The sequence below is a fragment of the Tetrao urogallus genome, assembly GCF_951394365.1.
Source record: "Tetrao urogallus genome assembly, chromosome: 8".
NCBI lineage: Eukaryota > Metazoa > Chordata > Aves > Galliformes > Phasianidae > Tetrao > Tetrao urogallus.
The window spans coordinates 6,644,834-6,671,013 of NC_136821.1; the positions used below are offsets into that span (position 1 = coordinate 6,644,834).

General features: G+C 36.9%; 1 protein-coding gene across 1 annotated transcript in view; it reads right to left on the reverse strand.

Annotated features, from left to right (window-relative positions):
• Positions 1–24,024, reverse strand: part of MGAT5 (alpha-1,6-mannosylglycoprotein 6-beta-N-acetylglucosaminyltransferase) — a gene marked incomplete at both ends in the record, with an annotated part of 65,501 nt that extends 41,477 nt beyond the window's left edge. The window contains 4 exons of the mRNA XM_079538749.1: positions 8,342–8,431; positions 9,656–9,732; positions 18,695–18,862; positions 23,787–24,024. Of these exons, the coding sequence (XP_079394875.1) occupies positions 8,342–8,431; positions 9,656–9,732; positions 18,695–18,862; positions 23,787–24,024 (573 nt within the window). The remainder of the gene's footprint in view (positions 1–8,341; positions 8,432–9,655; positions 9,733–18,694; positions 18,863–23,786) is intronic.
• Between the last annotated feature and the right edge of the window lie 2,156 nt (positions 24,025–26,180).

Here is a 26,180-nt window from a genome sequence, read left to right on the forward strand (position 1 = left end):
GAACCAAGTATTGTCAATTCAATTAATGACTTCAGGGTTTTTCACACAGAACACCACAAGGATTCCTATACCTAAACATGAAACCTAGAGTGGTTAAGTAATTTTCCTGGTTGCCTTGCATGACTAAACATGGCCCATAAAAGTACTCATTTCTCAACAAGGCTCACAGTTGCTCTTTTCTCAGCTTCACATGTTAACTACTGCCGTGTTAACTTTTTTTGTACACAAAGATAAGTGCTACATTTAATGAAAAAATGCAAGAAGATGCTCATGAAACAATCTTTCTGCCAGCAAATACCAGTGAAAATTGAATGCTATTTACTCCAGATTTATTGACATAACACAAGTGCATTCTAGGCTTCATTATATTGAGTACTAATTTCTAACTACAGATGTGGTGATTAAGAAAGGTGAGGAATTACTAACCAGTTCAGATTAGCTTGAGGATCTCCTTGGCTTTCAATCTCCTTATTGCAGTAAGTAACCACTGACAGTATTACAGTATGCTCTTCGAAAAGATGTCATGCTTGGAACTTGCTTCTCCTTCCCTCGATCCCCTAATACTCATAGGAAGTTGCTCTGCTAGATCTGGTGATCACCTTTCATTGAAACTATTAGGGAAATGGTGGGATATAGTGGGAAGGTGAGGGGCTGAATTAAGGACTTGTGCTGCACAACATTTCCTGGAAGCTGATACAGTGGGAAAAGAAAAATACTGCCTTGATTAATTTCATACTGCATTGCTAACTAACAACAAAAAGTGCGTGGGAAATGCAACAGCATTAAAGTATATCTTGTCCTTGACCAAGAAGCTTTTTGATTATATCACATGCACAACGGAAGAAGTGCATGTGGATAAAGACATACAAATACACATATGTATATATATAACTATAAATAGCGAGAAGTTACAGTAAATGCCTAAGGCTTCATTATGAAGTCAGAAATATGGTATGGTGCCACACTGTTACAGAAGTTCTCCTTATCATTATATCACTAGTGTGCATAGATGAAACCTCCATTAGAAGTGTATAAATACTAGAAGCTTTGTATTTGTTTAGGTACAGATGATCACATGGCCAAAAGCCAGAAGTTTGAGCAAGATGAAGGAAGGCAGCAAAATGTGTTTAGATCTTATTCTTCAGCTTACTTATGTATTTTATTTGATTTTTTAAGGGAAAAAAAAAAAAAGTATAAACTAAGCTGTGAAGAAGGAACTGGGACTTTTCTCCCCACTTTCCAGGGCTGTTTCTCTCACAGGGTTTGCAGCAGTTCTTTTTCCATGTTATTCTCTCCATAGCAACCAACTGCTACACTGCAATACACATAATTTGATAGGAAGGATGTGGTGTCAGAGTACAGAACAGAAGTTAAAGAAGATTGTTGGGAAACAGCAACTGCAGATTCAAAGACTGCCCTTTTTTAGATGAGTGACAAGCTATTACTCAGATCAGAGTGTATTTATTTTTCTTGTGTCATATTTATGAATAAGAACAGCTCTGTCTCCTGTAACTAGTGTTGAAGCCCAATCAAATGCACTGATTAATCTCTTGAGCATGATCTAAGGTTAAGTTCACCAGAGAAGACCAGCATTTCCTGCCTGTTCTGGCATCACAGCAGACACAGCACTCTCTATAGCACAGTAGATAGCTCCATAAAATTAGGATGGATGGTACTTTAGAAGCCCAAAATTTAAGTGGAACACAATTGTGTAGATTGGTGAAGTGTTCTGAACTTAAGCTGTCCTACATTTTCTCTAGCCCCCCATCATAGACAATCCACTTTCAAAGTGAATTTACCTTCATATAGCATGCTGATAAGTAAGCTAGCACCAAGAAAAGACCACTTCCCCAAACAAACCTAGGAAATCAGAAAAAAATGTGTTTCATAAAGCCTTTGCAGCTTCTATCTGTACCAATAATTTTTCCTTAGAAATATCATGAAACAGGAGAGAAGTCAAGACTGCAGTGCCAGCTACACAATAGACAAAGAAACTTGAATATACTTGTAATAACCTGGCAACTGTCTGCAGTGTGGCCAGTTTGGGCACCTTCCACTTTGAACGAGTGCTCTGCCAGAAGCTCTCCCACAATTGCAGAAAGTTCTTTAGTGTTCAAAGAGTAAGAGTTTAACAAAGCAGAAGATGAAGGACACTCTCTAGACAACTGGCACAGTCTTCATCTTGGATTCCTCTGCATGACAGGTGCAGCCCATTGAAAGGGTAACAAAACCCAGTTTCTTTGCATTTCAGATGAGTGGTTATTGCTCAACATCACTGAATCTGTGGTGAAGCACTGCTATGAAGTATCTCACGTCAATTCCTGAGCAGGAAATAAACAGTGCTGCAACAACCGGTGAAGGACAGTTCATCTTTGAATTTATCAGATGGCATGCAGAGCGCTCAGCATTCACTTAGGAAAGCCATTTATGAATCTGAGGCAAAAGAACTGTTCCCATCAGGAAGCTGACTTTCCCCACTCTTCCAGAAGCTGTAATATCTCTGTTCTGTCAGCATTTACTCAGTGCTAGGAAATCATTTTGACGATGGGAAAAAAAAAATCTCTAGTACAAGCAGACTGCTTGTTTGTTCAGAGAAACTGAGAAGTGAACACAGGTAACATAGGGTGTTTTTTTCCACAGGCAAACCCAAACGGGCTCTTATCTAACTTCAGTACTGTATGCTTAGTTTTATTCCTCTCTTACATTGGCATCTAAAGCATCTTCCAGCAAGACAGAGGAATGCTAATTCCTTTGTAAAAAGTGCACAACATAGAAAAGATAACAGCCCCAATCTCTGAAATCCAGGCCAATATGCTACTAGATGACTCAGAAACAAAGTACTGAACATCATCAGCATCTCTATTTCTTAGGGAGATGTGTCAGATACTGAAGAAGTTCAGGTTTCTGAAGCTTTACATTTCAGACAAGGCTTTTTGTCCCTTCCTTTCCCCCTCCCCCCAACATATTGGTGTAGTTCATGGATGTCCAACCTTTTGGCTTGCCTGGGCCATGCTGAATGAAGAGAAATTGTCAAGGGCAACAAAAACAAAAGACTAGTGGGTTGGACATATATGGTGTCTAGTATTTAAGACAGTTGGTTTACTGTTAGGGCCTTAATATTTAAAGGGAGATTATAAACAGGAGGCAAATTAACTTTTTAGTGATAAGACAAAGGTAGATAGTTATAGGACAAAGTAGAATGGTTTTAAACTGAAGGAGGGAAGATTTAGTCAGGGGGAAGTTTTTCCACTGAGATGATGGTGAGCTGCTGAAACAGGTTGCCCAGAGAGGTTGTGTATGCCTCATCTCTGGAGGTGTTCAAGGCCAAGTTGGAGAGGGCCCTGGGCAATCTGGTCTAGAACTTCATCTAGAGGATGGCAACTCTGCCTGTGACGGGGGGGGGGGGGGCTGGAACCTGATGATCTTTCTAGATCCCTTTGATCCAAGCCACCTGTGATTTTATGTTACGTTGCATTGAAGAAATGCAAAACATTGTTAACTCACCTAATGATTAAAAACTATGTAATGCATGCAGTAGCAGCTGGAAAATGCATCTAATACATACTAATACATCTTCAGACTACAGTTTGCATTCTGGGAACAAATCCACATTCAAAATCACCTTCAGTTTGGATTTTTCTGCCTCATCCATCCCACAGCAAAAGTAGCAATGTAAAGAACAATACTACTGTAAAATAAACAAAACAAACCCAAACCACTTGCATTCTGTTTCTTTGAAGTCTGAAGAACTAAAATAAGACTTCTCCCAAGTGGCACAGTAGGAACTGCGCAAAAGCTACAGAAGTTCAAAGACTGGTCACTGAAGCAACTTTAGCCTTTTGAAGTGTTGAATTCACTTTGAAGAGGAAGACCAAACATTGCACTTGTACCTGAAAGGTGAGTTGGAGATCCAAAGCCTGGGATTTTCATGAAACCTTCATGAATTCATGCCCAGCTCCAGCATGCAAGTCTCTCAGAAATTAACAGAACAAAAACACAGAGGGAGCTCCCCTGAGCTGTGGAACCTGGCACCACAGCTGCTCAGCAGCAGTCCCACCCATGTGGCAGGCAGTCCTCTCAGATATTTTTTAAAGTTTTGTTCTTCAGCTGCAATCTGATATTTTGCAGTGAAGCATAATTTTTGTTTTTTCACATCCCTCCCCTGAAGCAATGTCATCCATTAAATGTGTAACTGTGCCAATGGCAGAGTAGTGTTAAACAATTGTTTAACTATTATAATAGTTATATATAGTTACATATATAACTATTATAACTAAATGGTAATTTTAAGAGGAAATAATTCTTCTCAGTAAGTTTGTATCATAGTTAAAAGGAAAACAGGTTCCAAGTATTCAGAAACCTGAAGAGTTAGCTTACCTTCAAATTTCACCAATTTTAATCCCTTCCCTTCCTCTATCATTCCAGAAAATACAAGTCTGGCTTTGCTATTCAGAACATTCGTATCTCCTCTGGTCTTTCAGAGGCTACAGAGCGCTGCACATCCTCCACCAGGAGTGATCTGGTGCCTCCAGCAAAGCAGTAAGCAAGAAGTTCAAAATCCATGCTGCATTATTTGTGAGTCTGTCCAGAACAACTTTAAGTAAAAAAACCTAAACCTGAATGCCCTATCTTCCACGCTTTGCCAGTCTGCTCAAGCAGCTAAGGCACAAGCAGAAAAATGGAGAAAAGCTGTTAAACTAGCTGTCAATTACTTGTACTGCTGCAGGACAAAAAGCAAACAAGAACTGCTAGCACTTGTGGAAAAGCTCTGTGGAAAAGAAAGCTAGTTCTATTTTACAGATATACATAGTGATAACATAACCAGGGCATATAAGAGTTACTCAAAGATTTGAGTTCTACTCCTAACTTTGTTTCTAAGACTTGACAAGTTACTTTGTCTCTCTGTTTCTGATCTGCACTACAAAACAAAATGTAGTATTTTGTGCTCTTTTGTTTACAGTTTTGAAATTGATTTATAACAGAGTGATGAGTTTAATATCCTAAGTTAGTTATTTCAGTAGAAAAAGCAGATCTCAGAAGAGTACAGAAAGGTATACATGCTTGTCATAATGAATTTGTAGATAGGATCACAAGAGCAAAAGTAGGCACACGTAATCTGATGCGTACGCTGCCCTTTCAAACAGAGGATTTGTACACAGCCATCTTATTCCTAGCCTGCTACTTTAACGAGAAAAATCCTAACATTAATATCCTGCTAGAGCCACAATGCATTTTAATATTTTAAATGAGCAGTTTTGACTTGAGAGCTCTGTAGACACATTTATCATTCAGCTGCACAATCACACTATGAACTGTCAACTCCTCATCTCTGTCCATTTTGACAAATTACTCTTGCAGCAGCATTTCCAGTTATCCTTAGTAGCCAACACACCTCATAAATCCACATCATTGTAGTGTTATTAGAATTTCATTTCATGCTTGCATTTGCAAGCATTTAAGCTTTCAAGCTCTGCTGCTGGGCATTAATCATGGAATTAATCATAGGATTAAGAACACCAAATTTAAACTCACGGTTAATAACATGCTCAACCAATATTAGTTTTACATTCTGTCACAGGGACAAAACTTAAATAGATAAATATAAGATCTTTGTCTGAAGTTTCCAAATAAACACACAGATGAAGGTATTTATTGCATTCTTGTTTCATCATGAAACAAGAAGTTGCTCAAATTCTACATTTCTTCTTAAAGAAAAATTCACATCCCTACACTCTTGAAAAACAATTTGGCCTCCATAAGCTGATGAAGTCTGTACATTAGAAAAACAATACATCCTTTATATCACCTTGGCTTAAAGTTTATAGAAATACTATGAATCCCCTAAAATATGTTGGCTGGCAGATTAGACAACAAAAATGTACAAAAAATTCAGAAACTTCTAGGAGTATAATATCTATAAGAGCACTTGATGCAATCTTACGCACACAGTTAATGCAATTTAGAAAATATCTCAATATAGACTAGCTTATTTCACAGCATTCTAAGAAGTGACACCTAATGAATCCTCTTATTCCATTTACCAACTAGAAGATGTATTTCATTCACCAGCAAGACGAGAATGGCTTCTTCATGCCTCTTCTTGCTAGCTGTGAACTTACAAGCAAAAAAGCCAACGGCTCATAGCATTTCCTAAACGAATAGGTGAACTGCTATTTACTAATCCAATTTTTCATCCAAAAGGTTTAACGTTTACTAACATACATGATGTTTAACATTACCAAGTAATGCATTTCCTGAATGCAGAGCTTTAAGTGGTAACTTTTCTCTGCTTCACCAACATCCTGAAAGTTTGATTCAAAGTTTCCCTAAGAGTCTTGAAAAGTTTCAGCTGAACAAAAGAATTTGAATCCAACTTCCACTGTCATAAGTGAGTTCCAGATCAGAACACTGTTAGTGTACTCATCCCTATAGACTTGGAAGTTTATTTCAGGAAGGTACTATGTATTTGGCATGCTAACATATGAGTACAATGGTCCTGATCCAAGACATAAGGTCCTGGCTACTGGAACAGTAACAGCTACCACTTGCAATAAAAATTGAAGAAAAAGACTGGGGCAAGAAAGAGTTCACAACTTGCACCATACCTTCAGAATTTTCATTTGTATGTGAAAGAACAAGTGCTTATGTATATAGGAAGATGTCATGTTTCTAACACAGTTACATCATGCTATCTAACATGAAGCTTTATACTCAGCATCCTTTCTGGAAAGCTGAAGCACTTCATTTAGGACTGGAAGAAAACAGCAATGAAAATGATGCACCCGAATGGTGGTTATCTGCATCTGTACAAGCAAAATTGACATTCTGAAACATAAGATGCATCAGGATCAACATCTACTCACATTTCACCATGAGGATGAGCTGAAATATCAATTATGAAAAAAGACTAACAGCATCAACAAAGTTTTCAAAACTGATGATCAGAGAAGATTGTCACAGAAAATACTGTCACAAGAATATAAAATATTTAATTTGTCATTTAAGAGCATCAGATCCTCACATTCAATTGACAGGTACCCTCACTTCTAAGACACATCTGCATTAAAAACATGAAGCATCAGCTGGCTGACAGTACACTGCAACTTCGTAATACTGATACAAATGCAACTTCACTAAAACATAACCTTTCAGTAGAAACTTAGATCAACTTCAGATGATTACGAAACTGTATATTCCACTTCTATAATAAATAAAGTAAATAAAACAGTAATCCTGTGACTTCTCTATCTTAGCTTCACAGCCCATAAGTTAACACGAAGTGCTAGCACTGGAGTGAGTCAAATTTGCAGGTAAAGGCAGCATGTTTTATTCCTTTGGATAGGTGTTTAGATATGCATATAACTACTACTTCTGCTTAAAGCAATGCCTTGAGAAGTTCAGCTACCATTAAATGAGTAACCAAACAGAATCTGCTTTCACTACAACTGAGTTACTTAAACAAAAGACTTACTGTTGTAATCTCAGATACAGAATTTAAGAACTCAACCTATTTCCCCCCAAATCTTGCAGTAGCTACACAATTAAAGCAATTTCACAGTTCTACAACCACATTAGTTCTCCAACTTGTCTACAGGTAGAAATTCACCATGTATCTATACTATTACCCAGAACCATTGCTGTAAGTTAGCAAAATTTTACTAATAACAAGGAAAGGGTCAAGTGACTAAATACACCTGATTATTTCTGGTACGTACACCACAAGCTGGTAACTGAGCCCACAGAAAAACTCAATAAAATTTCACCTTGGAGAACAAATATTATTCAGGAAACAGGAAATCCTTGAGAAACAAGCAAACTAAAGTTTAAAGGCAAGCCCCCCTACTCAGCTGTGTACCAAACTAGGACAGACACCAAAAACTTTAACCAACATTATCTGCAAATTCACTCAAAAATAATGACTTTTGGGGGTTATTATTTTCTGTTAATAGCTTCTAACTTGTTTCACTTTCCAAATTTCACATTCCAAACAATTCCCTAAAAATTCCTGTCTATTGCTACCTCAGGAGCTACACAGAAAATAACAGAAAAAGTATTCAAATGTGAAGATCTATGACAAAGCTTCATTCTTCAGTTACACAGGATGTCTAGTGAAAACTCACTGAACAGTCACTGTTTACACCAATTCAGTTATAAATATTAAGATTCTCCACGTTAGAAACACCTGGAGGATCTAAGAAAAATAGCAACACTTTTTAATAATTCTGTTCTAATTGTTTTCTGAAGAAAATCATGATTTGTTTTGAGAAGTTGCTTGCAAATAGTTTCCAAAAACTATGGAGGCATCTAATGTTCCGTTTAGATGGACAAAAAAATTACTGACCTCACTGAGGTAAATAAAAAAGGAGCATGTGGACCCATCTACACCATAACTTGCATAACAGGGATCCGATCGCCACATATCTTTCATCCACTGAAACAAAACAAAGATACAGTCTGTTAGGGTTAAGCACCACATAATAACTCTAAATTACACTATTTCACACTGAAGTCAAAAATAACAGAGGAAAGCTGTGAGTCACTATATCCAAACAAACAAAAATTACAAATAACCAAAAGGAAGTTTAAGAATATTTTGCAGCATGCTGCATGTCAGCATTCAACTACACTGGGGAAGTAATTACATACCAAATTTGAGTATGGTTTATACAAAGTGATAACCACGCAAACAGAAGCAAATATCAAAAAGAAAATATATTCAAGGATTCACACATGTGGGTGTGGCTGGAGTTGACTCCTATTGCCCTGTTACAGCTGCTCTGGAATGTAACAGGCTGTCTGAATTACAAAGATTGGAATCTGCCTGATTCTGGCAAGAATCTGACATTTCTGAAGCAGCAAATGATTCATTTACAGTCTTATTTTAGCAGTCGAATGATGTATTACATAGCCACTTCCCAGCCAGTATGTGAAAATGGACCAAAACACAGGCCAGAGAATCAACAGTTAGAGATTACCTTTAAAAAACATTAAAAACTGAAACCCTCCCCCCCCCCAAAAAAACCCAAAAATGAGTCAAAGAGTTTTTATTTGCAGTAAAAAAGTAACAAAACTCTGCATGGAATTCTCCGGTTGTGTACACCTTCAGTAAAAAAGTAATACTTGATAATTATATGTGAACATCCAGCAATTTTCTTTTTAGTCCAATTATTAACCACAGTCTCCTTACATTTGTTGAAATATTTGGGAAAAAAAAAAGGTCAATTTTAGTAAGTTTATTATTTTTCTTTTCCAGTGGATGTCTGATGATTTTCCACATTTAGTCTTTCCAACTGCAATACTAGTAAAATGTATGATTTACAGAGAATTAGATGTATATCCTCAAACCAGAATGGAATGATCTTGTTTTATTTACATTTATTTTTAACTATCTTTTTAAAGCTTTCCATCTAAATGAAGTTTTAGGGTGAATTGATAGATGTCATCATCATGAACAAGACAATGGCTTTGTGTTTGGAAATGGAACAACTTCTCTGCTGGGAGCCTAAGTTCTAAGTTTGGTAGTGACGTGTGCTCCTAAACATCATCTTTTTGACTCAACTTTTCTTCCTTTACACCACTGAGTAGTGACTTCTTGCAACAGATATTCAGTTTTTAACAAAATAAATGTAACAAATTAAAAACAGCTCAGAGTTACCTTTATTTTCCCTTCACAGTGAGGAAAACCATCCATAGGAGGCAATTCACACTGTTCTTGGGCTCCATTTATGAGATCTAAAGAGAAACAGACCACAACTGAATTTTATTTCACAGTTCTAACAGCCTAATGAATCCCTCCTTTTAAGAATCCACATCCAGACACAGCTGAAGACTCCTACTATGTAGCATTTGTTATAACATTAAAACTCAGAAGACAGCTCCTTTACTTGTCCTTACTACATTACTACATTATCTGTTTTGAACTACAGTTGGAAACAGAGTAAACATCCTTGTAAGCTATCAGAAGTGTAAGGTAGGGCACTATTTCCCAGCATGTGTAGCTCAGTGTGCCCATACTGCCAAACAAGCTTACTCCTGCTTTGTTCCCAGGCTTCCACCATCCTTGTTACTGTTAGAGCTTTCTCCTTTGACTGGAACCAGATGTGAGTATATCTTATGTATTCCACAGAAATTTGGGACCATCTCAAGCAGGTACCAGCAATGCATACTTTCAGATAGATTACAAAGAGAGCACGAAGCAAATGGAACACTGGGGATGCTTATCTACACATCTTGATCTTCCAAATCTAGATAGAAGTAATGGGTTGTTTCCAACGTGGAAAAACACACCATTAAGTCTGACATAAATGCTATTTTTGATGGAAAACAGTATTTAAGAAATTACTTAGATTTTTATCCTTAATTAGGATTTATAGCAATTAATTACAAGGCCTCTTTCCAGCCAAAGCTTGGAACTTCAAGCCAACAGTTAGAAACACAAGAACTGTCAAATCAGTACAGAACAATACTAGATAAGACAATTCTTTCTTGTAAGCTTTGAGTCACGACATTAATTTCCATTCCACAGACACTGAGGTGTTTCGAACCCAACTTAATTCTTACTGACAGGGAATTATTAAGCATCCCCCTAACACATTAGTACATTGAAAGTCAATGGATTGACAAACTGAAAACATGAATGTGAGCGCATTATAAATCTATGAGCTCACAGATGCTTTTTAACGCAGCGCTCTATTAAGTGAGGTCCTGAGACACTCAATACATCATTGCAAATCCATCCTGATGTTCAGACAGCAGCCATGTGTTCACTTCGCAAATGTCTGCGGCTGTTTAAAGATTAACAGCTCTGCATCAGAGATTGCTGGTGCACAGCAGGTGAAACTGAACTTGTGAACAACTATGAGTTATTTCAGTGCAAAGTCTGGCACGTTCACATGACTGACTTGGCAGATCTAAGCTAAGCCACCTGACCTTGCACCAGAAAAGGTACTTCTCCTTCGTTGCTGTGCATGAGTAAAGAGAGATTGGGTAAAGTTACACGCCTCTGACATTGCGCTATTTGAACATCACAGGTACAGACCTTCATTGCTCTCACAACTAATCACAGCGTCAGGAGTTGTTTGTTTTACTGAAGCTTCATAGCCCCCAAGAGAAAACTATGGCTCAAAGAGCAATCTGCAATAGGAAAATGATTTTTTGTTTGCTTGCTAATCACTCACTAACAGAACAGTAAAAAGCAGGATCAGTGAGTGCTACATACATGTTTTGTCCCTTTGCTACACGCACAGCCTTCAAAGGAAGAATTTTATGAGAGGCATAAGAATTATTGTGCTGTTCTTTCTGTCATACAGTTAGAAAGACTGGAAACAATTCATAAAGATAGCAAGCTTAATAATAGTTACAATTAATAGAAACAAAGACTCAAAAGAATAGTTATTTAATAGTGATTATTGCTTGGTAGGTATTTCATTTGTCATAAGTTTTAAAATAGTTCTATTAGTTAAAACAAATAAAAAAGCCACAATAGTACTGAACTTGCAGACTGTGATACCAGCAGCCTCTCTTCATTCTTCAGAGAATACAAACATCTAAAGAATTTAACATGACACAGAAGCTTGTACACTTAGGAATACTGAGGCCCAAACCCTCATTCCTAGACTAGAGCAAAAAAAAAAAAAAAAGCATATAAAAAATCCCGTGATTATCTCTAGCACAGATAATGCCTCAACTCAAAGCGTTCCTATCAGTTTTCACAAAAGCAGAATTCTCCTTAGTATCAAAAGGACAGAGTAATCATCTCTCTTTTTTCTGCTTTTGATCAATCAATAAATGTATTATTCTTACTTCAATTCACGTAATCTTCTTTTTGCTTCTATGTCTGTCCAGAAATCTGGCATTTAAGGTTAGAAGCAACACTGCCGTTAAAAGTTTTTTGTTTGTGCAAGATCTCCCTTCCCTTCTCCTCTAATTAACACATTCTGAATTTAACTCATATTTTCCTCTCCAGCTGGTAAGAGAGAGAATTTGCAGTGTGAGCTGAAAGAACTATCAATGCATTCAAAGAAATCAACGAAAGGTTACAATAATTTTAAATGCAGAGCACAAAATGCTTCCTACTAACATTTTAGAATCTTCAGTAGCAAAAGCATTGGTATGATTTAGAGAAAATTAACTTTCCTACTGCTAGTCCATCCTCACACCAGCTGTGCTGCTGTGTTCCATTAACACTACTGAAATTGATGCAATGTTAGGAAATTTCAAGTAGCAGTCAAGTGGTTAATCAAAATGCAGCCCAGGGGACCACTAACAGCCCCTTTCAGCATTACTAATACAGCTTAGCACTGCAGTGGAAAATAGTCATGTGTGGTCCTCTGCACAGTCATTACACTGTGCTGTAATGGTGAGGCTTGAAAACACACAATTCTCCTTAGCTCCATGTGCTGTTGGATTTGCAGGAAGCAAACTGACAGAAAAGTGGGAAAAGCTGCTTGCTATTATATGTTGTGTGAAAAAAGAATACAGTGGATAAGGCACAATAAATATGAGTCTAAGCAAAGCATTACCTCAAGAAAGCTATAATCTTGGCTATAAGAATCAGTGCAGCCCACATCCTATTACATCCGGTACACCATAATGTTTTGTGAGGACTAGTTTGGTTTTCAATGCAGCACCATGGATAATATTGTACCTGCTATTTTAACTGAAGAAAAGCCCTCTGTGGTGCTCTCAAGAGGACAGCATTGGAAATTCAGAACAACAAGCAATACTTGGGCTTTTTTTTTTTTTTTTTTTTAAAGTTTGTCTCTGCAAGCACAGAACTATGGGATAAGGTAGAGTTGCAGGCAGTTAAACAAACCTCTCCTGTGCATAACGAAGTTCATTGTAAAGAGCCATAGAAATAAATCAACTGATCATGAAGTTATCCGATTCTTCCTTCCCACCTAGAAGCCTTCAGCACGTCACCCCAAAGCACGCAGGATGAAGTGCATGGAAACACAAAGACAAACATTCTTTTCACCATAGTAACATTAAATAAAAATGCCTGTTTTCAGCATTGCTGAAACTGACTTGTCAGTCTGCCTTGCTACATGTTCACAAAGGTGCCAGATATCTGACAGGCATCCATGCCATCATCTCTTAGATGACAAATACTGAAGTCTGCAGCCAAATTAGTCTTAACATCTTTAAAGTCACTCGAGTTGTTAAAGAGAATTCAACAGCCTATACATCAGAACATGTTCATGCATAAGCTAGAAATGCTCTGGAAGCTATGAATAGATACAGTGAAAATATTCTCCTTTTTTGAGTACTGCAACAGCTCTGCAAGAACCAACCATGTTCAAAGGGGAAGTAGGGGGGAATTTGACATTAACCTTCATTTGCTATTTTTATGGGATTAAAGACACACTTAAGATCTTCCTAAGTCATATTTTTCAATGCAAAAGAACATTTTGTAAACAACCAGACCGGCACAGCTTTCAGTGCTATTATACCATCTAAGATAGTGACAATTACAAAAAACATTTGTTCTTTTACTGAACATGCACAGAAGTACAGCAAGGACAATGGTCGCAGAGTACCTTCACCCTTAATTCAAGTCAATAGCTTTATTTTAAAAAATGTTTTGTAGCATGCATATTCATTATTAATACCATTATTGTTTAGCAGCACTCTAAAGAATGAGGAATTGTAACAGTTTCCTTAAATTAGACTCAGCTATCTGAAGTACAGAGCAAGGGTTCACAGCTAAAAACAAAACCTACATCACACAAAACTCACATACTGCTTATCAGAAAAAAATCCCATGAAGAAAATAGGGCAGACTTTTTGATTATTTTTGTGCAGGGAGATTGTCTTATGTGATAAAATATGCTTAGTGGAATTCTATCCTACAAAGCCATCAAGCTGAACGACAGTTTATCATAGAAAAGCCCTAATGTCAAAAACCAAACTGCCTAAAAGAAGTTGATCATCTGCCTGTGACATAGATCCAACCACTCAGCTGCAACAGAAGCTGCGCTGTGGAGAAGCTCTGCTTGAAAGTGCAATGATTTCACATTTATCCATTTCTATTTTATCATCTTAGAAACAGTAATTTAAGATTTACCTAGCTTGTTATTATTGGCAGTGTCTCAAGGCTTCCTGTTTAAACTTGAGAAAAACTCTTATCTGCTATGCACCTATGTTTAGATTGGTACCTGCTTATGTAAACAAGAAAATATTATTTGTCTCAAAACCAGAGAAGATGGCTACCAAATCTCTCTAAAGCTTTTGTCCAAGTTTTTTTGAATGAAAGTAGAGGAGATAGAAAGAAAAAAAGATTTCATTGCATCTGTCAGTGACCGGCTGAAGTCTTGTAAACACCTCTGTTAACATTTTACTCTTCCATAAATCTGAGATTCTGAAAAAGCAGTTGAAAATTGTCAGGGTCGAATCAACAAGCTTGCTTGACATTTTTGAGGAAGGAAGAAGAACAAGGAAAGCATGCTTGTAATTTTACACAAGGACCTAAGAAGGGAAAAAAAAAGGAATACAAACTCCTACACAATCTGCTACACAGCTTTGCTTTTTAACATCATCCATGCAGTCCATCAGCTCACGTCATCCTCAAGTAGAGATCCCATGCTCAACTCCTTTTGGATTAGGATTAAAACTATTTGAGACAGAAAGTGCTCCTGCTTCATTATCCTCTCACTCAAACCAAAAGAAAAAGAAACTAGTTTGCTCCTAGAATCACGGTATCACTCAGGTTGGAAGAGCCCACTAAGATCATTTAAGTCCAATCATCAAACCTGACTTCTCAACGAAAGATTCTACAAAATTAAGAGGAAGAAACCAATGTAGCAACACACTACAAATAATAATCCTAAACAAAATATAGATATGAATAGTCAGGACATTCTACATGTAAGTAAACAATATAAGTTGTCTAAAAATCCAAAGGGGAAGAGAGAGATTCTTGTCTCTAAATTTAGAGAACTGAAGAATGAATCAAACATAAGCTTGAATTTACCTACTTCAGAGGGAGCCAAGCTACAGTCCTTGCTAAATCCTCAACATTTCCTCCCACCGTTACCACCTTCTTATCATGAAGAAGTATAATCCAGATGGATTTTCCTCAGATCATTTAACACACCAAGAACTTCACACATCACTATGAAGTGATATCTTCTGCTGCAGATTTCTCCACTGCTGTCTCAATTCTACAGCACATTTGACAGCCAGAGGTGGAACAATGAAAAAAAGCAAAACAAAAACAATAGAACACAACTACATTTCTCTATGCCTTGCCAAATAGAGAGCACAACTGATAAGAGACTTTCAGAAAGTGATGAATTGCTAATTCCACATGGCCCCTAGATTTTAAATCCTCAGTGCTATTCCTAAGTTGTTTGTACATCTGCCCCAAAGCACAGTTATAAATATTGTTCAAAGCATACATTTTACTTATGTTAAATAATGTCCAAATAGCAGCCTATCTTGGGTTTAAGCATGATAATGAGACTGCTGTACTAAAACTCATGGGCTCAGTGTCAAGTAATATCTATCACACAAATTTAGGCTCCTGTTGTCAAAGCATAGGCTAAAGGACTGATCAAAACTGTTTTAGGAAGCCACAAACAATTCTATTGGGCTGCTGTTACAAGAGATCAAGAGCCACCAAGGGTGCTGCTTTTTCCTTCATTGACAGGCTCCTTCACAGAAAGCATTGCTCAATCCGTTATGAGGTAACGATAATTTTATGATGTAATTTATTATTTTTTGCATAATACACCAAGTTGTAAATCCTCCCAGTTCAACAACCATCTGGACCTCTGGACTCTGTGGCTCACATTATCTAACATTAGATACACAGGCTACATTGTTTGTTGAACAGTGGTTTATTATATTTTATATTGAATCTTTGTTGCCAAGATACTGGATGTTTTATCTCTTCCTAAACAAATTCACCTACTTCATCATTTTCATACTCATACTATCACTTACTTTCCAAGAAAACCTAAGGAAGAAGCTGATAAAAGCTCAATATGACCTTCAGTTGCCCTTCAAATAACCTCATACAGTAGTTCCAGTTGTTTTAAAAGTAGCTACAAAAAGCAGCAAGGTTATGTATTAGGTCTCTCCTCATTTATATGATTCAGATGACCTTTTCTGTCTGTTTCTTCATATTTGAGACTGTAAGGTCTGCGTACGCCTTTATTAACCCTGTCATAGAAGAGTTATAGGCACCTGCTGCCCACTAACAAACACTGCAGAGCTGTTCAGGCACCTGCTGGGACCATTCAACATCTGGATATGTATACCCACAAAAGAATATTAGAAAAGCACATCGAAAATTTGTAGGGCTTTTTTTTTCCCCACTAGAAAGATGACAGATTCAACATCAAGAGAACGTGGTAACTTCAGTGCATTAGAAGCAACCCTGCAAGTTTCTCAGTTACACATAACAACTTTCCTGGACCAACAGATATCTTACAGTCAGCAGGTGTATGGGCAAAACTAAATATCCTCTGATCTCAGCTCTTTGAGAAGCACTGCAGCAGTTTTAAACAAGATGATTTTTCAACTACTTTTTCAGCAACTGCAACTGGCAACTATTTCTCAAAACACGTCCTCTTCAGCACTGTGTGGACTACTCACTCAAACACAAACTTGCATCTAGGCTAAAAAACAGGAGGAAGACAAACATACATTTTAATATGATGAATGGAATTCTATTTCTGTACTGCCATTCTGGTTGTCTGTATGGACATTGTGGAAAATTAAAAAAAAAAAAAAAAAGGAATTCCAATGTGGTCCAATTGGCAGTGCCTTAATCTGCCTTAATATACGGAGTTGTGCAATCCATAAATCTGAGTCATAGCTACATTCTTGTCATGTTTATTACAGTCTGATAAAATCAACTAAAAAAAAAACACCCCAGACTAATTCTAGTTACTGGACTCAGAAACCAAACTAGAATACTTCCATTCTCATGCTCCGCTGCCCAGCATTTAAAAACTTACAATTGTTCTTACAATTGTTTTCTGAATTTCAGGCATATACCTAAAAAAAAAAAAAAACAAAAAACAAAAAAACAAAAAAAAAAACAAAAAAACCAACACTTGAGGACAGGCTTTGGAAGGAGAAATGCCCACTAATCATTTTTCTGTTCCTCCTAGCTTGCAGATAAAAAAAAGTCGTTTTTATTTTCTAAATTAATGAACATGTTAGCAATACCTAAGATCAGCAATTGCAACATTTATTTACTAAGTTTATTTTTGGAATTCCATGCAGTAACTATGTAACTTCTAGAGCTTGTTACTTTCAGGAAACGACTGTGAAGACAGAAGTAGAAACAAAATTTTCACTTCCATTTGGAAGTGCCTCCACTTTTTGCTTCAAGTGGACAAATACAAGCACTTTAACTAGCAAATACACAAGGATAAGCCATCAGTGCTACCCATCCTGGAGATACCTGAACAGTGACATCATCCAAACAGTCACCAGAACAATATATAATCAAAACTTAAGCAGCTGTCTCTTAAAAGTTTTTCTGTTCTTGCTATTCACTACAGATACTTCAGACATTTCAAACTTAGGGCATCAAAAGTCAAAACTTAAAACTCTAAAAAGGCAAATAGTGCTCTCTGCCACAGACCAAGCCCCAGGCAACAAAAAGCTACATAGATACAGAAGTCTGAGAACTTCTACCAAGCTTCTTAAAATTTGCTTGTGAGTATCAAAACTGTGATAGTTGTCGACTCCAGTAACAACCAAATTCATTTGTCCTAAGCACTGATTGAATGTGTTTTCTGGTCAGACAAAAATGATGGCTCTTTGCTTACAAATGAGGAAGCAATAACAAGAGTTATCTTCTATCACTTATCTTCAAATCTACTGAAATAACAGCATCAAATCTCTCTGTTGTCAAACTATAAAAGGTAAAATTAAAAATGACCTTGGATAATTTATAACTTTGAAACTATAGCAATATTATACTAGCTCGCATTCTGACGATTAAGACGTAGTGGTGCATTCCTTGTACTAGCAACATGGTTTACTCTGACAGCACACTCCAAGTGCTATATTTCTTTAGTTTCTAATCTGTATTCAGCCTAATGAAGACTGAAGACTTGGGAAAAAATAGTTACTGCAAGGTAAACAGTAGTATAAAATGAATGCAAAGGGCTTGCTAAATTCCTATAAGCGTACTTCTACATTATTTGGCAAATGAGACAGAGAAGACCTCTCTCACCGAGAGACAGTAGGTGTTGAATATCCTAGTATGAACAGAATAGGATAGAGAAGTGAACATTTAGGTCTGCTGGCATGTTTTAATCATGTCATCATTTCACAACCACTTTCCCTGACGTCCTGACAATGGCACTTCCTACCAAAGCTTACATCTACTCCATTTTACAATATCTGAACACAATCCCTCAAGATTAGTATTTATTTTGCTAGGAAAGCCAAGCGCAGGCAAGACTTATGTTGGCCTGACTTCTAACATATAATCACTTTAAGCTATGAAATATTTACTATTAATGAAGTAGACTATCCCTGTCTGGCAGAGAACATCATTTTCTGCAAGTCACCACAGAAAGTCTTCTCTGAGCTTGTAAAAGATCAGTGCTATTGAGTGTAATTGATTTGGATTAGACTTTTGAATTTTGCTTTGTAAGACATTTCAAATACCTGCAACTGAAAAAACACACAGCATAGAGACAGAAAATACAGATCTTGCTATACCCACCTGCTACATTAAGCTTTTCGACTGCTCCTAAGCTGGGAGCTGGAGTGGTAGTATTGTTGGTAGAGTTTGCTCCTGTTCCATTAAGTACAAGATTTTCCACTTTGGACTCCAGTTTCCCAATACGCTGCAAGATATTATCCAGCAAGACTGCAAGTGTTTTCTTCAAATCTACAAATGAAAAGTTAGACTGCTTAATAACGAATGCATGCTATCAAAAATAGATATGAGATTGAGACTGGAATATACACACACACTTTATCAGTGCACTATTGCTCCCTATTTTGCTTGGCCTTAGACACAAGCTTTCCGTGATGTGTAACTGGTCTTTCTATGCACTTTATAAAGCACAGTACAACTCACAGATGTATCCTACATTCAAGGAGAAATGTGAATGTAAGTAGGATAAAAACAGGAAAATCAGAAAAAAAAAACAACACATGTTTTCTGATAGTTCAAGTAATAATAAGTTACTTAAACAGCAATGAACGTCTGCATTTTACTTATAAGCACCCATAATCTGCCTTCAGGTGTCATTCTGGAGCTCTATATAAACAAACATCTTCACTTTACCTAGAGACACACCATACCCTCTCTGATTGGAATGTCCTAAGAAAAACAAAAGAACTTGACTCTACTGCAAAAGCACATCCCAAATCATTCAGTTTTTGCAAAACTGCCCATCCAATCTACAAAAATCAGCTGGACATTTCAAATTAAGCATCAAGTAGAAAGGAAAAAAGAGAAATGAAGGACAAAGTACTTTCATTTAAAAGTTTAATTTAAAATTAGATTTGACTGAGATACTGGACCTGAAAGTCTTTGCTGTATTACCCAACTATTTCAATAACAAGACCCTAATCCATAATAAAGAGCTCTTAGAGGAACAGAATCCAACATTCTGTCAGATTCTCAGTCACTTGGAAAATAAATTTCCATTTCCAAAAGAAGGGAAAGCTTTGAACCAGTACAGAAACCTCCTGCCTCTCTTCCACCACTACCAGCTTTTACACTGGCAGAGTGTTGAAATGTACAAAACACCATAAAATCACTTGTTTCTTCAGTCCGTGACCATGTCTACTTATCTGTTTGATCAGATGTAGCATTTCCATTTGCAAGGAAACCAAAGGGTATTTGGAGTTTGCCTATCATATAACAACCCCAAAAGTGTTTCATGATTTTTTTTTTCTTTTCTATTTTTTTTTTTTCACTTCAGTTTTCTCAAGATAATGCAAACACTTGGGTAAGCTAAAAGAATTACAGGCAAGAGGAAAAAAAACAGACCACTATCATGTTAAACGTTTATAATTCAAGTGGCAATAAGCCAAACAAGATGAAAGTATTGTTCTTTGTTCACTTACCCTTGTCTCAGGATTAAGGAATTTGGTATGATGAATTTACATTATTTTCCCACATAATTACATATATATATATATGTAGAATACCCCTTCTGCTTTCCACAAAGTCAGAATCAGATAACTTTCTGATCTGTAAAACAAAATTCCTCCATACATTTGATGAGATTAATCTGTCCCAACATCAGCTGTTGTTTTGCCATTCTTTGTACTTTTTCTTAGGAGCAGCTCAAATCTTATGCAAATGTGAGAGTAAATAAAGGAAGGCCGTTACACTTGGAAAGCTTATGATTATTTTCTCCTAATATAAAGAAGCCCTTTTTATTCAGCGAAGCCATAAAGTTTTTTTTTTTTTTGTAATTGTGTTTTCTTTAGTCTGCTGAAGACTGGAATCTTATGTGCTAATAACATGGACTGTCTTGATATAATTTTAAATATTGGCATGGTGCAACAGTGAAGGATAAAAGAAGCATTTATGAAAATGTGATGTTTCTCAATGGGAATGCAGAACACAGTGGTAAGTCTGCAGAAGGAAAGAGTGGAACAGGGATTTAACACCAACAAAAACATGGAATAGAGGAAGAAAATCCAGGAACAATGGTAGAGTGGAATATTCAGGAAAAAAGAGGAAGAAACATAGTACACAAAGGCATACACAAAGAATCAAGAGAAAAACAGCTAACATTGTAAACTTTTCATAGTAATACCAAAACATTGATATAAGACGCTTCTTGTCAGAACAAAAAAGCAGTTGGAGGCCAATTTGAGAAAGAGATGGCCAAAGCAGAGATTCAAATTAATTTTTGCGAAACAACATTTACTACTATAAAAATCCAATACTTAGTGTATATTTGAAGTACAACTGTTTTAAAGAATGTGTTTGATCCACTGATCTGACAGGCCAATATAAAGTAGAAAGAAAACAGAGAAAGCAAAGAAGCTGCGCGATCCAAATTGATGAATGACTGAACAACCTTTGAGTGGGTAAGAGCGGCCAAAGCAAGCAAACTTAGTGCTTACTCCTGAAAACAGGAATATGACTGTGCTCACTAATAGCAATCAGAGGATAAGATTGAAAGAAATAAAAGGCTAAAAATCAAGAGCATATCCTGCGCACTCAGACCTATCCAGGGCTCTTTTGGTTGGCAATCCTGTGTGAGGCTGGGGGAGAGAGAGGGAGTCTTGAAACCAGGTGGTCTTTGAGGTCCTCTCTAGCCCGAGTCATTCTGCGACTCTGTAAGAGCAGTTGTCATAGAATAACAAAGCAGCTTCTACCCATTACCATTAGACAGTAATGTGTCTATTCCTAAACAACTAATCTGATAATTTGCTATCAACAAATCATCTGGTGTGCCAAGGAGTGACTAACTGGCTATACTACTCAATTTAATACAGTATTATATAATCCAGTGCCATCCACTCATCATAGCATTTTTCCCGCTGCATTTTTACACGACTTTACATCATTAAAAACAGTTTAATTTGAAAAACCTTGTCTAAACTCATCTTAAAACTAAACTAAATTCTTTTTCATTCAAAGACCTTGAAATTTCCATGCAAAATTTAGCTTTAACTTACAAAAATTTTACGGAGTTATTTCACACACCTTCAAATGCCTTTAACTTTTCAAGTTTTTTCAAGTTCCTGGGGAACTTGACCATTGCTTGGCAGCAATTCAACTCGTTCCACAGCAGAATTTAGAACAGGAAATAAAAGTCACAGGTCAAAGACTGCAGGGAGAATTCAGATTAAGGATATCCTGTACACTCAGGCCTAGCCAGGGCTCAGATTAATGCAGTTACCCTTCAACTTCAGGAGAAAGATGAAGTTTTTTTGTTTTTATTTTTTTTTCTTCATCAATCATCCTTACAAGATAACGGAACACTGATAATTGTTAAATAGCAGATAGACAATTCACCAGCTGTTCAAGAGATGCTCCTTTCTCTCTACTCAGCAATGGTGAAGCCACATATGGAGTGCTCCCCAGCAGAGCACCAGCAAGTGATCAGTGGACAGGAGCATCTCTCCCATGTGAAGAAGCTGAGAGAACTGGGAGGACTGCTCACCCTAAAGAAGCAAAGGATCAGGAAGACTTTATCACAGTGTACAAATAACTGAGGCAGGTTGCAAAGAGGACAGAGAAAGCTATTTTCAGAGGCGTCCAGGGCCAGGATAAGAGGCAATGTGCACAAACCGGAACACAAAAGGTTTCATCCAAGCATCAGCAAGCACTGCTGTGCTGTGTGGGTAACAAAGCACTGACACAGGTAGCCCAAATAGGTTGTGCAGCCTCCTCCTTGGAGATCTTCAAAAGCCACCTGGATGCAGTCCTGGATATCCCACTCCAGATGCTGGGGCAGAGGTTGGAGAAGATGGGCCCAGAGATCCCTGCCAATCTCAAACATTCTGCAAGTCTGTGAAAGCCTTAAAGGACCTCTACTTGCTTGGAAGGCTTCAGTCCAAATATTTATCTAGAGCCACTCTATTTAGCTTGCACTGCTCCGTAAAATTACAATACCAGTATAGTTCAAAGTGCAAACACACGTCAGTAGAAGTTATTGAAGAACTCAAGAATAGGGACTCCCTGTTAAATTTAATCAACAAAGCAATGTAATTGTTAGCTAGGTTACAATGATACTCTCAGCCTTACTGGCAAGGACCTTTTCATGAACTCCAACATTCTTCTGTTCTTTTCAGAGGAAGAAGTGGTAACAAATGAGAAGTCATCCAGTACAGTATTTTCATTAATATATTAATAAATATTATATTCATTTCAAAGAGAAATGAGTGAAAGAGAAAAAGACAGAAAATGGTGCAAATATGATCTGCTGCATCCTAACCATCATTATTTTCTAATCCTACAAAAAACCTGATTTTTGATAGCAGAATATTAAGACAACTTTAGAAGAAAACGGATCTAGATGACCGATTTTTTATTAATTATCCAGATAGTCTCAAAGTGCATGGGTAAATAGGAAAGAGAGTGAGCTTGAAAACAGCTAAAAAGGTGTATGATGCGATTCTATCAGATTAGAAAGAAACCTCACCTCACATAATATTACATTTTTGTTTTCATTTTATTTTCTAAAAATGCTTCATTCACTTTTACATGCTTTGCTTCATGCATACACACACACAAACTTAAGTGCCATCTTGTATGAAATGGACAACAGGAAGTCCTACAGACTGCCAGACACAGCACTGAAATTCATGAAAAGAGCTTTCTCTACTTCAAGGTAAACATATTACACTTAAGCTTAGATTTAACCTTAGGACGCACACAAAAGCTTAAATGCTAGGGAAATTGACTGGACATAAATGTGCAATGGAAAAGAGAAGATAAACAGAGCAGGTCTCTGCTTCATCAGCAAAACAAGATATTCTTGTACAAGGATTCTGGCAACTCTGACATGCCAACTGAAAAGTCTCCTAAGGTTCTCCCTAACAGCAAAACCACACATTTTTTAAAATCAAGTTCTAACACGTAACTTGAGGCATAACATATATGGCTACTAGACAGATGTAGGGAACAAAAAAGCAGATAATTTCATTTCCAAGTGACTGAAAATTTAAATTTTGTCCCATTTCATAACTTACGAGAAAAAAATGTTCTTCTCCATCTGTGCAGAAAACCTGCAGTATGAAGTACTATCAATTGAGCAGCGTTACAAAGTACAATGTTTGGACATCTTAGAAAAGTCCTTGATCAGATTATCATGTAATCTAGAACACACACTTACCGTATGCTGTCACTGTTCCAACATAAGGTCCATCAACCACATTTTTATTTTCTTCAGCTAATGCTTTGATGTATCTTTTGCTGAGATCCAAAATTTGTTCACGCAGGACCGAACTGCTTTCGTGTTGTGTTTGCTGCTGAATAGTGAAATGCAGAAGCATCATTCCCCAAATAAAACCAAAAGTCACCAGAAAAAAGCCAAGTTTCTGAGAGGACAGCTTCCATGGAGAGAATGCCATGATTCCCAACAGCTTCTCACAGTTAGTACAAAGGTTCCTAAAGCACAAAGCCTAAGAGTAAGTTCATGGTCCAAGTATACGCAGATCACAGAGCAGTCAGGTCTTATTCCGACTCCTTAGTCAACATATGTCTGTATTTCAGCTCCATCCTGTTGCAAGAGGAAAGAAAAGTAGTAAAGTTAACACAAAATATTAGAAATTTTTATGAGCTACAGTAAGTCTTCATCATAACTAGTACTAAAAGATGTAGATAATATGCTTTTTTCCAACTGTTTGATTCGTATGCATCAATATTGTGCTGAGTTACTCAGAGCACAAAAACTAAGAAAAGCACTGGAAACAGAACAAAGAAAAAGCGATGTGCCTGAGCAGGTGTAGAACACCTCTCAATATATGGATCAAGTTCAACGCTTGAAGCTGTTTCCAATCTAAATTTCAAGACAAGGTTGCTTCAACGTATTTTTATTTTTCCTGTGTGTACACAAAACTTCATGATGTTGCCAATGCAGCAATTTAAGACAATTCCTAATGCAATTCAGTTCTCAGAAAACAAGTAATTTTAGCTGGCAGTGACACTGTTAGGAGATCCTGGCAAGAGCTATGGCATATGGCTAGATAGATGATCAGGAAATCAGACTCCCTCAGGGGTAAAGAGCAAGAAAAAGGAAAAAAGAAATCTACATTATTTAAACCAATACACTCTCCTGGCTTACACAGCAAGTAGTCAGAAGGCTGGAATAATCTCTTCTTGCTCTTGTGTGGCCTCTGCCATGCATCGTTACTCCTTATACATAAAATGTAATCCAATGAGTCTGCACTTTACAGCTAAATTCAAAACACGTATTATTTCTGAATGCTACAACACATCTTTTGTATCTAAAATTAATATTCTCAGTGCTTTTCCCACACTAAGGAAAAAAAGTTGGCCAGCTGCCTTCAAGAGAAACAGTAGGACCATCTTCTCACTGTAAACTCAAGATAAAACCTAGCATAACATATTCAAAGGCTCAGTGATGAGGGCCGGAGGCAGGGTCTTTAGCATAAAACCCTACCACAGAAGAAAGGTAATTCGAAGGTAATTAAGTGTAACCTATCGTGTTAAAACACAGATTTGGTAAAATGTGATCCTTTTAACTTCATAATGCTCCCAGACAGGATTAGAAAATATAACGTTCTCCTCCATTCTGCACATGCACAGATAATGCAGATGTTGCTTTGTTTTAATAGGATAATTACACAGATGCCTGCTGGCAGTACTCTGGTAAAATTCCCTTCAGATCTTCCCCTTTCAGTTCAACCAACAGTTCTGCAGTAGGACAGAAATGCCTTTGGACTACTCAACTTCCAACACAACTTGTGGGTGCACGTAGCATTACAGATTACTACTGATTGCCAAAATAATTGCGTTAGGCAGAAAACTAAAAGCAGAACAGAAAGTAACTGTAGCATACATTTATGCTGCTAAAAGAACAATCTGTAGCCATCTGTTGCTCAGGAAGAATGGCAAAGAAAAATTGAGACATCACTGAAAAACATTACAAGAGATTAAAACTGCTTTCCATAAACGTAAGTCAATTTCCCAAGACAACACAAACTTCACTTGTTGCAATTCACTTCACTATAGTCTAGGGACACTCTTGGGCTGACTGCAAAGTAGAACATTATCATTTTACTAAAAACTGAACGCTGGAACATCTTTTTTGCTTGCAACATCTGATGTGGAAAAAAAAAAAAAAAAGATGGATGATTAAAACAACATTGCAATTTCAAAAAGAAATCTGAAATATCCAACATAATTCCATCAGTGACTTGGTTTCATGAAAGAACTGACAGCATAACTCCATAACAGTAGGACCTGTAGTTAAAACACTCAGTATTTCTTATCCCCCATTATCAATTTTACATGAAGATGAAGACACTGAACAAGAAAGTAAACCTACCAGCAGACATGTGCTAACAAGCTTTTTGTAATTAATTTAAGAGAAACCACAGTTAATACTAAAAACAGCAATTAAAAAAATGCAAGTATCATTTTTTATCTGGCACGCATCTAACCTTATAAGCATTCTCTACATAAATAAAGCTGCTAACTTTCCTATTCTGTTCATCAACAAACAGGAAAAGAATCTTAAATACATTGAAAAAAAATAAGAAGG